At 39.4% G+C, this 17,371-nt stretch overlaps 1 protein-coding gene across 4 annotated transcripts; it reads right to left on the minus strand.

Moving 5' to 3' along the window:
- Positions 1-504: 504 nt before the first annotated feature.
- Positions 505-15,079, minus strand: rtn2a (reticulon 2a). 4 transcript variants are annotated; one of them, XM_077565502.1, is made up of 10 exons: positions 14,860-15,077; positions 13,098-13,151; positions 12,164-12,673; positions 11,572-11,757; positions 4,889-5,096; positions 4,304-4,442; positions 2,888-2,957; positions 2,746-2,792; positions 2,596-2,654; positions 505-1,400 (listed from the first exon to the last, which is right to left on the minus strand). In XM_077565502.1, the coding sequence occupies exons 1-10, from the start codon at positions 14,888-14,890 to the stop codon at positions 1,325-1,327; spliced, it is 1,380 nt and encodes a 459-aa protein (XP_077421628.1). In that variant the 5' UTR covers positions 14,891-15,077; the 3' UTR covers positions 505-1,324. The 4 variants fall into 4 exon arrangements, 3 of the variants coding, with proteins under 3 accessions (XP_077421628.1, XP_077421627.1, XP_077421629.1); XM_077565501.1 differs by having other exon boundaries at positions 11,572-11,760; positions 14,860-15,076; XM_077565503.1 differs by lacking the exons at positions 11,572-11,757; positions 12,164-12,673; positions 13,098-13,151; positions 14,860-15,077 and adding an exon at positions 8,967-9,092.
- Positions 15,080-17,371: the final 2,292 nt, after the last annotated feature.

A 17,371-nucleotide genomic window follows, 5' to 3' on the forward strand; every position in this document is an offset into this window, starting at 1 on the left:
CGTTGGCATTCTTTGATGTCGAGGTCGGTTAAATGTTTCTGGGACATGGTTGACATCAGGTATGTTTTTATTAACTTGAGCTGTGAAGAGGTCCCCTCTGCTTGAGCCACAGAGACCAGAACAATTGCAAGACCAATCCAGAGGGGCAACCATGTATTTTTTCCACAGACGTCATGCCATTCATTACACATTAAAAGAAAATTTCATTAAGCTGGGTGTGCATTCTTAATTCAAAAATTGTCATTGCATTGTCATATCAACTAAAATTGTAACAAAAAAAATACCAGTAATAGTGTACTTACTTCATGTATAAACTTTATAAAATATATTGCATTTCTATTCAAATGAGTTGGGAGAACTGCAATGGGCCCGGGACTATTCCAGGGTGTACCCTAGCTCTTGCCCAAAGTCACCTGGGATGAACTCAAATTTTCAATGTAAATGAATACTCCTTAATATACCATGACAGATGAAGACATTGCCATATATGAAGCCACAAGACTGTACATGTTGGAGACTATCCTGACCAATTTTATTATTTCTAAAATCGACTTTACTTACAAGAGAACCATTGTCATGTCATCACAAAGGCATCGTACAGGTACAAAAGTCCATTCTTTGTAGGGAAAGGTGCAGGGAAATAAGAGGTGTTTGTTTGTGTGTGGGGGGAGGGGGGGGGGGGGTAAAATCATTCCTGAATAGTGAATACACTTGATCCTGCAGTTAGAAAGGCACCCGCACTTCCTCGTCCTTTCTATCACAATGATGCCCCACCAGTAGAGAACTTGGCCCATAATTGATGGTCAAACTGCAATAATGCACAATGTGAGATACTAACGTGAGAAAAGTGACGGCAGGAGAAAACAGCAAATGTCTTAAAAAGGACAAAAAGTGACTTTAATTGCTTGTTTGAGTGACTTCCTTACACGCGGGCACACACACACGTACACACATGAAACAGTCATGAGAACGAATATGCATTCACAAAATACCATGCACCCTAACTGTCAATCAGAGGATGTCAAGTCAACATGAAGTTTCCTTAAGGGGGGGTCTTAGGAGCCTCATTTGGACGACAGCTTTCAACAGACACTTTTGGATATTTAAAAAACAAAACAAAAAAACACTTGTCTTTTTTCATACGTCCTGATTAAGAATCAACCATCTAAAAACCCGAAAACTTAAGTTCAGTTCTAATAGTAAACGTCCCATCTTCCTTCTGGACTCGGCAGTTCGGTCATGTGGAGCTGGGACTGCTTGCTGGGTAAGACATCGGAGTGACGGACCGCAGCTCCTTTGTGATCAGCGTGTCATCCATCAGTGTTTATTGGATTTTAGGTTTGGCATCACCCGGGGCCAGGTCGGGCGGGGGGGCACCGCCGTGGGCCAATCTTTGTAGGCTGCGCGAGAGAAACATACAACGGCGTATTAGGGCCATGTATATATATATTTTTTTTTTACAGGAGGTGTATGTAGTATACGGAAGAGTACGGAAGAGGATTAGGGCCAGTGAAGAAAAACAAAAAGGTTGGCAGGATTCTGACTTAATTCTTAGAATTCTCACTTTAAACTGAGAATTCTCACTTTAATCACAGAATTGTGACTTTAAAGTGAGAATTTTGACTTTACCATTTTAATCTCAGAATTGTGACTTTAAAGTGAGAATTCACACTTTAATCTCACTTAGATTTAGTCAGAATATCACTTAGATTTAGTCAGAATTCTGAGTGAGAATTCTGAAAATAAAGTGATAATTCTCACTTTAAAATCAGAATTCTGAGATTAAAATCAGAATTCTCAATTTAAAGTCAGAATTCTCAATTTTAAGTCAGAATTCTGAGATTAAAGTCAGAATTCTCAATTTAAAATCAGAATTCTCAATTTAAAGTCAGAATTCTGAGATTAAAGTCAGAATTCTCACTTCAAAGTCAGAATTCTGAGATTAAAGTCAGAATTCTGTGATTAAAGTCAGAATCCTGCCAACCTTTTTTCCCCCCCTTAACTGGCCCTAATCCTCTTCCGTAGCAACACTTCTTGACCCTCTATCAGCTGACTAAAACTAACCAATCAGAACGTAGCAGACTTTAGGTAAATGCAAGTGAATGACCGAAAAAAAGCAGATTCAACAAATCAATTTAACGATTTATATGATACGACCCAACTGAAAAGCATTGGCACAAACATCAGAGTACGCTACGTGTATTTCTCACAAGTTTCTGAGGTTTTTTTCTCACAAATATGCAAGTTTATTTCTCGTAAATTTGAGATTTTTTTCTCGCAAATTTGCCACTTTTATAATGTCACAAATTTGCAAGTTCATTCTCAGAAATTTTTGATTTTTTTCCCCTCAAATTTTCCACCTTGAAAAATGTGCAAGGGCTTTTTTTTCCCCCGTAAATTTGTGAGTTTTTTTCTTGAAAATTTGCCACTTTGTAATGTCGCAAATATCTGAGTATTTTCCCGTAAATTTGTGATTTTTATTTCTCAGATTCCCCCCCCCTCTAATATATATATATGTACACATACATACGCCGTCATAATTGTCTCGTTAGAACTACAGTATCCATCTATGCCACAAGATGGCGCTGTACTCACAAATCCTTGACATTGTCGATGACTGCCTGGATCCTCGCAATGAAACCGTCCACTTGCTCCTGTGACACATTCACATACAAACATCCATCTTATAGTGAAATATGCAAATGAAGTAGAGGAAAGCGATGGCCAGGACGTAAAATGGTTTACCTGACGCCGTCGGTAGAAAAGCGGCAAAGAAAAGAGAGCGATTACACCTGTGCAGAGGGAGAAAAAAAGTAGTTTTTTTTTTTTTTTTAAAGTGCATAAGGAGAAAAGAGGTTGTTAAATATTTGTAGAAGCAATGTAGTACCGATGATGAAGAGTGTGAGGCCGTTGCACAGATCTCCCAGGTATGTAACGAGATACATTAGGAACAGCAACTAGAAAGCAAGGAGAGAAAAAATGTAACCATTAAGTCTCACTTTTGCTGCTAGACATTTTTGGGCTGTGTTGAAGCATTTTGAGGACACAGTTTTCTTTTGTGGTTTAAGTCACTATCATGTCAATATAAAATGTCACCACTTGTCAAGATCTAAAAAAAGGTTCCAATGAGATCATCTGCCACAAAAAGAGTAGCAGGCATCAATGGTGTCAGTGTCTCCCTTTATACTCCACAGTTAGCGCATCCCAATATGGGACGCGACGGTCTCGGATTGGGGAGGGACTCCATCTCATCCCCTCCTCCTCCTCCTGCTGCTGCTGTTGCCGCGTGTCATTTCACATTCCAGCCAGGTCAGGGTTGACACGGGAAGGTCCTCAGGTTAAGGCTCACTTAGCTCACACTCAGTCAAAATGTAATGCTAATGTCCTGCAGCCTTGTCTATGTATAAACATAGGCTGTTAATAGCCCGAGTGGCCAATATAAAGACGGCAGATGAGTAAAGGGAGATAAAATACTTACAACTGGAAATGCATCGTTGAAAATAATATTGTCGCAAGGAAGTGGCTAGTTCGTATGAGTCGGGTTTTGCTTAGTGTTTGTTGTCATTTCATCCTTCTGGTCGGAGTAAACTCTTCCCTCAATTTCTCAGCAGTATCCCAGTCATGAAAGGTTTCGCAATCACCGAATGAAGTAAATGATTAAATCGCTGATTATGGTTTTAAATTAGCTGTATTAGGAGTCTTTCGAACCTGACTGTCATGTTGTCTGTTTGGTTGCATAATTTAATAGCTAAGGGTGCTGCACATTAATTTGTACTACGGCGTATTAGGGCCACGTATAAATATATTTTTTTAGAGCGCGGGGGCAAAATTCGCTAATATGCCACTTTATAAAGTGTCACATGATTACCACGAATATTATAGTTTTTTTTTTAATGTATTTATTTTTTATTTTACTTATTGTATTTTACTGACTTTTTATAATAGATGGTTTTACTAGATTTTATTTGTATGATAGTGTGTGGATCTCAATGTGCAGCACTTTGGAAACGCTGTGTTTATAAAGTGTGCTATAGAAATAAAGTGGATTGGAATATACAAATGTGATGTGATAGTTGCCGGCAGTGATGTTGGCTAAATTTAGTGGCTTGACGCCAAGTGAGAAGGCCGCTGCTGTCACAAGCCAGTGATGTGGAGGGAGTTAGGATAGATGGCATACAAATTGAAAAAATGAAAGCAATACAGTAAAAATTAATGATGGGAGGGAAGATTGGGAGGGAAGGCCAAGGACATCGACAAGACACATAAGCACGGGCTAGCCGTTGGATTGTCCGTTTTCTCTCACCTTGAGGGACTCAAAGAGGTTGGCGACAAAGAAGAGTCTTTTCAGACTGTCCACAGCACACAGAGTCATGACAATGGCTTTCTGCATTTGCAACTCGTTCTGCTCGCCACTTAAACTGACGTCCATTTCCAGGTATGACCTGATACACACGTTCAAAAGATAAAGAGATAATAGAAACTGACATTTTTTTTCCAGAAAGAGTTGGCTAGAAAATAAGACAATTATGGGCAAAAAATAAATAAATATATATTTATATATATTTTATTTTTAATGGCCACCTCCACTTGGGTATTTTGGGGTATTTCATTGAACCCTCAAAATGGTGTTAGCCCTTCTATGGAGTTTTCATTGGGTGTTAGCATTAAGCTAACAGACTTTTGTTAGTTATGTGGTTTGATTATACACACGTGTAATTGTTCGTTTTATGTTTACAATTAAACTGGTAATATCAATACACATCTTGAAGAAAGCACTTTGCCAAAAAGTTTTCAAGCGACAGATTGTATCCCAAAAAACTTTCAACTCGACTGTGTACATATTTTCCACATACAGTATATGGCCAAACTGTGAAAGAAAAGAGCTTACTTGAAGGGGTGTTCTCCGTCGCCCCACTTGAGGGCATGGAGGATGTTGTAGTAGATGCGCACCGACATGGTGACGCACACGACGGCGAGAGACACCGTGGAGACCACGGTGATGATGCTGAGTTGGAACAGGCACAGCAGACCCACCACGAAGCCCGTCAGGACCATTCCCGTTCGTTCCGTGTCCTTCCAGTAGATCAGGTCCATAACTGGAAGATAAGATGGGCAGAGATGAGTGGAAATTAGACAAAAATGATCCCTGTTCATGTCATGAAAATGATTAGGAAGGTTGTTACATTAAATTTTTTACATATGGTTATGGTTGGTTAGTCGTAAAAATGGGGCCCTCTAGTGGTACATGAGAGAATGAATTGCTAAGTCCAGCTCGGTTCAAGTTATATTTGCATTTCATCTTTAAGGGTCTTTTTTTTTTTCATTTTAAATTATGCAAGTAGTTAACTGATTAGGAAAAAGAGGAGGATGAGCATGTGAATGATCCAATTTTTTTGAAGACTTCCTTATAACATTAAATGTCGAAAAAAATAACACATAACAGGTGCTCTTTAAATTTGGCGGGCAAAAAAAAATTGATAAAAAAAAGCCTTTTTAAATATATATATATATATATATATATATATATATATATATATATATATATATATATATGTATATATATATATATATATATATATATATATTTAGAGAGAGAGAGAGAGAGAGAGAGAGAGGGAGAGTATTTTTGCCATATATCTTTTTACATTTGTTTCCAATTTTTTTGTCATCTAATATTTGAAAACATTTCTAAATTGTGTGCATGTTTTCTATGTTATTTTGTTTCCAATTGTTTCCAATAACAACAAAGGTTCCAATCTAATCAATAATGATTATTTTCAAATTTAATATATTTATATATTTGTTTTTGTCATCTAAAAAAAAAATTACAGCATTATCTTTTTTTATTTTCATTTTACAGTATTTAACTGTATACCGCAATGCATTGTGGGTACAAATAAAGTACAGTAATTTGCTGTATAAATAGTCAATTTGCTATAACTGTATTTTAATGTTGGTCCTGATGAGCTGAAAGCAAAGATATTTTTTAGGTGGCATTTGATGTAAAAAGTTCGAGAACTACTGGCGTTATAGCAAGTACTTTAAATTTTGACCATGGCGAAAGATCAACGAGTTCCAAGATGCCGTGGCGGGGCAAAGAGGCTAGAGTAACAGTCGGGGGTGACCTGAGGAAGAAGAGAGCTCTCCAGCCTCCAACATGAGACGCCAGAGCGGCGAAGAGGACACATACGGATCCAGCTTGGACTAAATTTAGCCCTCAGATGACAGAGCGAAGCAAGCGGCCGAGGGGAATTTAAATGCAGCCCAAATGGCACCTGCTGCCAGCCGTCAGCACCATTTTCTACACCCGCTTGGTTTCCCCTCACTTCGTCACCCGGCAACAGCTGCCCTGGAGACTGAACAGTCACGGTGTCATAAAATTATGAAACACACTATGTGATTCTGTCAGCTAGTTTTTCTTCCCAACATCGTATTATGCACTCATTCAGTAAGTGGCCATGCAGGTGTTTATACTATTTTGGTTACCTAATTGTGCTACACGAAAAGGAGCCAAACATATACATAACAGTGTACATGAGTGATACATTAATACTTTTTTGACAGTGTCCATCATAAGTGAACATTAATGTTTTATGTTCAACTAAAAAGGACCAGATTTGACATTCAGTAAAATAATTTGTAAGGAAATTGCGAAAAGTTCATAATTATTTCATTATTTCAGCCTGTCCTCATGCCATTATTAATTTGACATATTGTTGAAAATAATAAAAGGTAAAGAAGTTTGATTTAGTTCCAAGACCTTTGGGAAAAGTGTTTGCGAAGATGATGTCACCACCAGGGTTATTATAATTTGAAAATTTCCATTATAGTTACGTTTTTATCTTGTTTTGTTTTTGAAATTTCGTTAGTTTTGAGGGCGTTTTCAGTTTTAAAAATGCTTAGTTTTAGTATTAGTTTTAGTTTGGAAAAAAAAAAGTGCGTTACTTGTGTGCAAGATTTAGCTGAGTTAAATGAAAAAGCAGGCAAGGCGAGCCATTGGAGCCAAAATTCAAACACGCAAAATTGTCACCTAGGAAGGACGTCATCTGAAAATGCTTTTCTATTGGCTGCTGCTAGATGACGTCGCTTCACACTTTCCAACATTCCGGTTAATATTGAAATAAATACTGTATACTTAAATTGCATTTAAAATCAACCCCAAAGGCTCTTGTATTAATTACCAAAGACTAAAACGAAAAAGTTAAAAGTTAAAGTTAGTTTCAGTAAGTTGTTTTTTTTTTAAAGCATTAACATTTTTATTTTATTTCATTGTTTTTTAATTTTTTTTCTAGCTTTAGTTATTTTGTTAGTTTTAGGCCTCGTCCAGACGGAAGCAAAGCCAGCTTCGTTCCTCAAACAAATCTCGTACACACAGAAGCATTTCAAGACTTGCGTATGTCCAAAAGAAGACGCTGAGGACGTTTAACGGCTGCAATGTATATGCCAAGCCTGAAGTGGCGCTGTAGCGCAGCCACAGGGAGTTAACGGAAAGCATAGAAGAAGAATCAGCGAAGAAGACCGACACTTTAACTCATTCAATGCCAGCCCAGTTAAATTTGGATTTTTCACGTATATAGCCGTCACTGGCACTGAATGAGTAAAAAAAAAAAAAAAAACGTTATCGCAATCTACAGCTCAAACATGGCTTTGCATGTATCAAACCAACATTGAAAAAGACGAATACAAGTGACAATGGCGGGTGATTTAAGTACAACATCACTTGTTGAACGTGGGAATAAAGAAGCAAAATATTTAGCCAAGGAGGCTGCGCAAAACCACTACGACACGGCTATCCGCCATTGTTGTTGACAGACTGACGGTTCGCGCGCAGTCACGCGAGAATCGGCGCATCCGTCATCGAGCTGCGACCATTACGTCATCGCTGGAGGAGTATCCTGCATATGGTGTCCAGACGGACGCGTACGGGGCGCGTTTTGAAATCTTTCCACTCTGGAGCCCGGTTTCAAAAGTGATCGGTTTCAAGCTCCGAAACCGTGTGAGGATACATTGAAACTGGCTTTCATGTGGACGAACCCAAGTTAAGAACCATTGCTTTAATGGAAAAGAGGAGATGAAGGCAAGTACTGCACTCTATTTACCCTCAATTGCTATAAGAGATGATTATTGAAACAAAATTCGATTCCACAAGATTGGCAATATTATCCATCCATCCATTTTCTTGGCCGCTTTTCCTCACTAGGGTCGCGGGGGTGCTGGAGCCTATCCCAGCTGGCTTCGGGCAGTAGGCGGGGTACACCCTGAACTGGTTGCCAGCCAATCGCAGGGCACACAGAGACGAACAACCACACTCACATTCACACCTAGGGACAATTTGGAGTGTTCAATTAACCTGCCATGCATGTTTTTGGAATGTGGGAGGAAACCGGAGTACCCGGTGAAAACCCACGCAAGCACGGGGAGAACATGCAAACTCCACCCAGGAAGGCCGAAGCCCGGACTCGATCTCACGTCCTCTGCACTGGGAGGCGGACGTGCTAACCAGTCAGCCACCGTGCTGCCTTTGGCAATATTAGTTAATCAATAAATTGATTATTATCAGCCATCTTGGCATTCACCACATTACACCTTTAGAACCTCTGAGCGGCAATAATGAGAAAAAGAAACTGCAGACACAATACCACGACATGATTTCATTCTATTTCCATGATAGCTAATAATGTAGGAAAATAAATAAATGACAAACAGCATCACAATTTCCAAACAGCAGCTGCCTTCTCGGTAATGATCACAAAATTTGTCACACAATCACCCCCCCCCCCCACCATTCTCTATCACTCTATCAAAACTCGTCCACCGTACTAAAAGAAGCTGAAGCCCGTTCCTACTTTTGTATGGACCACACCACTAGAAAACACCAGCACGTCGTCAAGATTCAGTTGCTGTCAAGATTCAGTTGGTTGACCACACCTGTCTCTTTTTTCCAATTTTCCGCCAAGTTCTCTCACCTTTGCTGGCCATTTTGGCTGCCGTTTCGCCTCGCTACTCTCTCGGTCCCGCCGTGCTCCCCCTCGACCCCCCTGTGCTGTTTTTGGCCAGGCCCTGCTCGCTCAGCAGCCCCCGAGCTCAGACAGCCCAAAATAATCTTTCCTGCTTGCACCGCCCACTCCTGCAATGAAAGTTTTTTTTTTTTTTTAACTCATAAAGACTTCAGTCACGACTCCTACTGCACATCGTTTACTCAAATAAAAAGCCTCTGCTTCAAATCTACAATGAAGCATAAACAATATTTAAAGTGGGTCATAAAGCGTAGCGACATTTGATAGCTGTAATATATCAGAATAATTTAAATGGAAGTAAATAGATGTGACATTAGTCCAAGTTGCAAGCTAGTGGCTAGCGCTTAATTAGCTTGAAATCAACTAAATACAAAAAGACCCTCTCTCGTGCTATTATCAATGCCATTTAAGTGAACGATCATAAAAGTTTAAATGACATTGACAATTAGGAAAGAAGCGAGCAATATTGAGATGAGTTAATTAGCGAACTGAAGCTAATTGAAGAAGAATCTGAAAACATATTACCCAACACATACACCCAACGTAAAACAAACATTCTTGACAGTTTATTTATTTATATATCAGATTTATTAGCGTAGCAATCTAAGAACAGTGTTATTGCTAAGTGCAAAGTGAGTGGCTAGCTCCTAGCCTAAAAAACAGGTAAAGAAAAAAAAAACTAAAACATTTTTACTAAATGTTATAGATTACAGTTGAGTTAATTACAACATACCACAAACAGGTTGTAAAAAAAATGCAACGCCACGACTTTCAGTGCGATGAGCTGATTAGCTTGGAGAAGCTAACTGACTAAAGCGAAAAGGTAAAAATATTAAGGATTATAACTGATAATAATAATAAATTATTATTATCATTATTCTTTTTATTTTAACATTTTATACCTATCATTGTTTTGAAGCATACAATTTCTTAATAGAGAGGGTAGAACGTAGATTCATTGACGTCATGCTTATGCTAGCGCTACTGTCAGCTCAACCAAGGCAACAAAAACATTTTTAGAGTCAGAAAATTAGGACACCTTCAAAGCTGGAAATAAGCAGTTTTGCATCACAGATTTGCGAGGCTGAATTTGCCTTTTGTGTCTCATCAAACCACATTACCGGTAAACAGCAAAAGTGAGAATCAACCGTTGAGATATGCGGATACGCTGCACCAGCTAGCTAGCAACAAGCTTCGGGTGGCTACTCAGTGTGGCTAAACGTGTTGCACAGTCGCTCCTGTCAGTAATCATTGCCTCTGTGGTGAATAAGCTACATTTCTGACAAGTATTATTCTCACAAAGTGATAACAACAAAAAGACGGAGAAGTCATGCTAATGGCTAAGCTAATCTAAGATTGACACGTCATTGTGACTCATGAGACGCCGGAATGAAGTGTTTGGGTGGCCGAGTATACTTTTCACACAAGTCTGGCTGGACCAAGTGGAGCGTATCCAACTTTGTACAGAAAAATAGCAGACAAATTAACTCATTCACTGCCATTGACGGCTATAGACGTCAAAAATTTATTTGAACTATTTCTATTAGTTTGACATTTTTTTCCACTTTTGTTAAGAAGAGTATGAAAACCTAGAAAAAAATATTGTACATTTAGAACACATATACAATTTGTGATATATACTATTGAAGTCATGCTATTTTTTAATAATCTTAAAAAAATATTTTAATTTTTTTTTTAGGTTTTCATACGCTTGTGAACAAAAGTGGGAAAAATTTTAAACTAATAGAAATAGTTCAAATTATTTTTTGACGTTTATATGGCAGTGAATGAGTTCTGGAATTTGGAGAAAAAATCTACTCGCTAAATAGAACCGGAAACCGTAAATGAAAAAGAAGAAAAAAATAGAGTCTTGACTGAATTAGATACATTTCAAATGTTTGAGTGTGATTAGTCTGAGGTTGACCTCAGACCAGTCTTGGGAATACAGTATATGGTCAATGTAATTCTATTATTAGTCAAATTAAACCTATTATTGGTTTGATGCGCAGTAGCAGACCCAAGCGTCAGAAACATGAAGCTGCAACAGATTAATGGGTGCTATTTATTCGGGACACCCTAAACTCTGTCGGCAGCTTTACTGCACATTCATCAAAAGTCCCAAGGTTCACTACAACCCCCAACACAGAGGCACACACACACCACTAAAATAAGTCAAGCTCTGTTTTGAGTGACAGGCCACTTAAAATGCCACCAAGCAAGGAAGAAAGGAGTTAGTTATCTCACACCGCAACAAGCCAGCACAAAACTGCGAATAATGAAGCCATATGCAACTCATCTACTAATAAAGTCATCTAGTCTGAGGTGATGCAGTTTTGAAGACCTGACCGCATGACAGAAATACATTCCGCACAATTATCTGATCATTCCTGAATCCCGGAGAGACGGTTGCCGTGGAGACGTAGCGAAGAGGGCCGACTTTTCAAGGGTGAGCATCTATCTGAGCTTTGTTGCTCTTGACGGATCGATGTGAAATCGGATCCGTTTCCATTCAAGAGATGATTGAGGAAGTGGCAAAATGAGAAGGAACGTGTACCTGCTATGTGTGGCCACACGGTGGCGCTGTCTGAGGATCCAAGGGCTGAGCGCCAACATTGGTTCGGCAGCTTTTCCTGAGTGTGTGAAGCAACGGCATCCGGCGACGTGGACTCGGGCTGGCCCGGTTGCGGGGGCGCCTCTGAAACGACGGGTGACTCAGGTTCGGGGCTCGTTGAGGATGCTGCTTCTGGGAAAAAAGGGATGACATCACACATCATATGACATCATCATTGCATCCTTGCATTTACCTGGTGGATGAATCAACTTATACAAATTGAGTGTCACAAATTGGCGTCAAAGCACCACTTTTCTGTACAATAAGCTCCTCAACTCACTTCCGCTTAGTTCCTTGGCACCAAAATGCAGAAAAATGGCGTCAAAGCACTACTTTTGTCTAGATAAAGTTCTTGGATTCATTTAAAAAAAACTATGGTAGCACCAAGATGCCACAAAATGGTGGCAAAGTACTACTTTTATCTAAATGAAGTCCCCAATACTTTTACAACTTTTGTCCAAAGCACAAAAACAGTCAACAGCATTTTCCAAAAAATGTGTTAGATTTTTTTCTAATTGTGTGGAATTGATTATACCTGGAAGTGTCGGCGGTTCCGTTAAAGTTTGGATCAAACTGCTCTCCTCGCTTATGATCCCTGCATGGCCCTCCTGAGTGTCCATCTCCACAGTTTGGGGCGACGGCTGCATTGTTATGGTCTCATTTTGCCTCCTCCTCCTCCTGGGGCTTGCGGTCCTCATGTCCACTCGTCCCTCGTCCTCATCCGCCCGACTCAGGAAGCCTTGCGGCTCCCAGTCGACGTCGGGGGAGTCCAGCGGCGTCTCCGGGGTGTCGGTACGCACCAGGGAGGTGCGACTTCCCCGCGAGCCGCCCCTGCGTCTCTCCCGATGGGTGCGCGAGGCCCCCACGGCCTCGGGTTCGGCGATGGCGATGTAGGAGAAGGTCAGCTCGAGGGAGTTCTGACGCGGCGTGCCCCAGATCGACGGCGAGGAGGCCAACGTGTCGTCGTCATCGTACCCAACCTCTTCATCCTCGGACCAGTCCCTCGCTGTTTGCAGCTCGTACAGCTCGGACTCTTCATTACCACCTGGAGGGAAAAGTGTGATTTGATTCTTTTTTTTTAAAGCGCTAAATGCACTGCAGATATTAGGGATTCTCATTTAGTATGATTCAGAATCGATTTTAAATGTCCCAAAATCGATTTTATTTCAATTATTTTATACTGTCTATTTTTGCCAAGTTGTAAGCCATCCGTTTCTACTTCCTGTGTTGTTAATTTCCACATCTCAATCTCTTTGTCTCTCTTTTGTTCCCACAAAAACACCTCAGGAGTGCCTTATGTTTGATGTCTGAAAAAAAGCATGCGATCACTTGTGGCTCTTCAGTGAAAGAATTTTGAGGAGAGCGAGCAGGATGTCAGAGTTGCATTATTATAATAAAAAAAAAAGAAAGAAGAAGCAGAAACTCAAGTGAGTCATATGTGAGAGTGTTAGTGTGTGTAGCTTTCATACCGTCGGTGCACGGGGGCGTCGAATCTGGAGTGGAGGCCACTGAGCCATATTCCTCTGCAAGACAACAAAGGGAAGAATTTTTTTTTAAATGCCTCTTCTGAAAATAGTCAGATGAACAGTGTCACATAATTGCTTCAACATGCTATGCTAAAATCAGGCTAACACAATGAAACCGACCAGATTGAAATAATAAAAGGTGAACCTTAAACTGCTATTCACTGTACAGCCATATTGTTTTGGTAACGTCATGCCCCTAAATAGTCACATTTCGCCCCTAAAATTTGAAACACTGTATGTAAATTTTTCCTCTACTTGCGCATGTGCAATCAGTAAATTTGCAGATTCTTTAATTTATTGGAATGGAATCAAATTTTACTGTCATGAGTACAGAACAAGAACATTTACCGATCAATTATTGCAATTTATTTATTTTTTTACTCAAATTCAGAAAATACTAAACAATAAACTTGTACATGTTTGTACACTGTAAGATTTGTATTAAAATTTATTTATTCATCTGAAACTTCAGGCTTAGAACTGTGAGCCTGTATTAACAAACAGGTTGTAATTTTTGTCATGTTTGAACAGCATTGAAATATGTTGAATTTTTCCATCAAAAATTAATATTTCGGCCGCATTTTGAACCGATAAAAGAATTGTGCGCCGTAATATCGTGATATATCGCCTAATCGATTTTAAGACCCCAACAACTCATCCAAGAGATATGGAAAACAATGACCATCGGGGGGAGGGGCAGAATGGAATGCCTGACGGGTCACCAAACAGTCCCCTGATTTTCTTAGATGAAAAACACTAAAGAAGATGGAGGACCAATATATATATATATATATATATATATATATATACTGTATTAGGGTTGGGAATCTTTGAATATCTCGAATATTCGATTCAGATTTTTGGGTGTGCGATTCGATTCAGAATCTATTTTCGATTAAGAAAGATTTTTGATTCAAAATGATTTGATTGACTGATTTTAGCTTCAATTGATAGATGTTCAAGGAATCGTAATGATCTACTCCAGTCTGACTCGCTAATGCTAATTAGTACGCTACTCACGGCACTTTTATCACGCAAAAGAACGGCTCCACGCTGCAAAAAAAAACAACACTTTTATTGGAATAACATGATCGTGACTTTTTCCTTCTACTCTCTAATGTGGCTACAACTTAACAGTGTATCAGACCGGGCGGAACCACACTGCCCCTATGTGGCTAAATCGGGTACAACATGAACAGCGCTCACAATAAAGGCACACACAAAGGGAAGACAGTATACAATAATTTGAATAAAATCAATTTCGGGACATTTAAAATCAAATCTAATTCTGAATCGTAATAAATGAGAATCGCGATTTTTATGAGAATCAATTTATTGGCACACCCCTAATATATATTTTTTTAAAGTATAATGATTTGATTCACATCTTTTAATCAATAAAAAACGATTTTCTAAAAAAACAATGATAAAACAATCGAATAGCTTCACAGTATTTTCTATCCAATCTATGAGAACACGCAAGCATAACTAAGTACGCGACACCAGCAAACGGTGCTGCTGCTGCAAGCCCCTGTGTTCAGCCATGTGTTTATCACAGAGCAGGGAAGAGCAACGGAGAGGCAGGATGAAGAGGAGGGCCAACATACGATATCGCTAGCGACAGAAAGATGCTGAGCTACGGCGATGAGAAGCAGGAATATTCTCCCTCGTCAGCCGGAAAGCGAGGAAAGAAGAGCAGACTCACGGCAGTGGGAGAATCCTAAAACCTGGCCCATACTCCATCAAGACATCGCTGAGCCCTCCCAGCCTGGAAGACACCCCCCCGGCCCCCCTCCACTCTCATGTAATGCCAGGGAATCGTACGGAAAACCCTCTGGTCCTTCTCTCCCGATGCCTCGGTGGTCCTCGGTGGTGTGCGTGAGCAGCTTCCTGCCTCTGGCTCCGATACTCAGCCGCCCCGCCCCGCCCTGCCTCACACCAGCATCCCCCTCACGCGCCCCCTCATCCTCCTCCTCTTACTCCCACATCAGCGCTACGGCTGCAGCTAGCAGCATGCGCTACGGCGAACAGTGAGACGCTCGTGCGGAAGGCTTTGGTCTGGACATCTGGTCGTCACGGACAAGTCATGTGACCATCTAATGGGGGAAGAGAGGAGACGTCAATAATGAATGAGATGAGAGCATGCAGCACATGGAATGTATTGTGTTGTTGTTTCACACACAACTTTGCCATTTTTTTAGGCTTACATACTACAGCGCGGAGGCATTTGCGGTCCGTTAGCATCTTTTTAGTAGCCCGCGACATACACAGTGGAACTTTGATTTAAAAAACTTAAGGTAACATTCATATAACACTAACACTGTCTAGGAACAAACATTTGTAAGCTGCTATGAGAGTTACTTTGTTAAGCAATGATGAAATAAATCCTATAGACTTGTTAGCGCGCCAGAAAACTATGCTAACTGGCATAGCTAACATTAGCTAGGGAGTAGAGAAGTAGAAACTCCTTTACCGTGAAATACTGTTGCGCTGATATTAAATTTAGCTAGTTTCATCTATAATTCAGTTTTGTTTATTATTATGATTATTGCTTGCTAGCTAAAAAAAACTACAGCCCGGGGGAGGGGGCAGGGTTGAGGGGAATTTGAATTTTTTTGAATTGGAATGAAACAGTGGAACTTTGATTTAAAAAAACAAACAAAAAAAAAAAAACTTAAAGTTAGAATCTGGTTAATATTGACACATTAGATAAGTAAACAATTACACAATCAGTGGTACTTTAACTTTAACAAGCACAAAAAAGATGACTTGAGAGTAAAGGGAGTTCTGCAGGCACACCACAAGAGGGGAGTGTTCAGCTGCAGCTTATTCAGATCATGGAGGATTAAAAAAAAAAAAAAAAAACTATTACTAGGGCTGCTCGATTATGGAAAAAATAATAATCATGATTATAATTTAAATCACAATTATTCAAACGATTATTTTTTGGTCCAAAACAAGAAAATGTTTAAGCATTTAAACATATTAAGGTGCACATGTATCAATTTAAACAACTAAAAAATTTGTATTAATAATCTTTTTTACCATTATGCCAAATTTTGTAATTGTGGAATGTAATAATTGAAATTGTAATTGAATTTCGATTAATTGCACAGCCCTACCTATTACCATTTACTGCTGTTTTGGTGACATTCAACCATTACGCAGGCAAATTAAATTCAGTAAACAATAATTACATGTTCATATTGTCATCTATTAGAGATCATAAACATTAAAGTTGAAGTAAAGGTGGCACAAGTGTGATATACTGTATTTACAGATTATCATTATTATTTTTAATATATATATATTTTACTACTGTTTATTTTTGAGGTTACATGGGCAAGGAAAGGTACCATTTACACTACAATCCAAATAAATACTATAAATTGTTAATATTGTAACTTAGCCTTATCGTCATAAAGATTCTTGTATTGGATATCATTAAAATGTCTACCATATGTTTAGTCCCCATCCAGTTTGCCGTGTCAACAGTCTTAATTGGGTATTTGCAAGGTGAACGGCCAAGCTTAATTTAACTTTTGCCGCTGCCAGTGACCAACATTGATTAAAGGTTTACTTCTGTTTATAGACTTATAGGAAATAAGATTCAAAATGTGTAGAGTCAACGTACACCTAATGAGCAACACTGTAGACCAGGGATGGGCAACTTTTAAATGGGCCACAAATTTTTGTCAGAGCTACTCAGGGGCCACATAGGACCACACACGAGTGATAAAAATGCCATTTTAGATATGGACCAAATATATCCATAGGTGAAAAATGTGTGCTTTTATTATATTCATTTTTCATGTTTCTCAACAACAAAGAGTTTGAAGCATTTTTTTTTTTGCCTTCTTGCATAAAAATCTAAATTACCATTCGAGGACAGCACAAGACCACCACTAAACAACAAACCAACTCATTTTGTGCCTTTTTTTCCTCAAAAATCAACTCGCTCAAAATCATATTATTATTGAGAAACTGTTTGTCTTTGCATATCATTCCAAATGTGCAAAAAATATTAGGCTTACTCATGTCATATAGGGCAGCACAAGATCTGGCGTAAGCGCAACCAACTTGGTTTCAGCAGGGTAACAAGATGGCGTCCATTTGTCATGTGACCAGCAGTTGACCAATCACAGCGTGACCCATCACAGTATGATGGGTCAACTGCTGGTCACATGACATACGGACGCCATCTTGTTACCCTGCTG

Source organism: Vanacampus margaritifer, chromosome 5 (assembly GCF_051991255.1).
Source record: "Vanacampus margaritifer isolate UIUO_Vmar chromosome 5, RoL_Vmar_1.0, whole genome shotgun sequence".
NCBI classification, from domain to species: Eukaryota; Metazoa; Chordata; class Actinopteri; order Syngnathiformes; family Syngnathidae; genus Vanacampus; species Vanacampus margaritifer.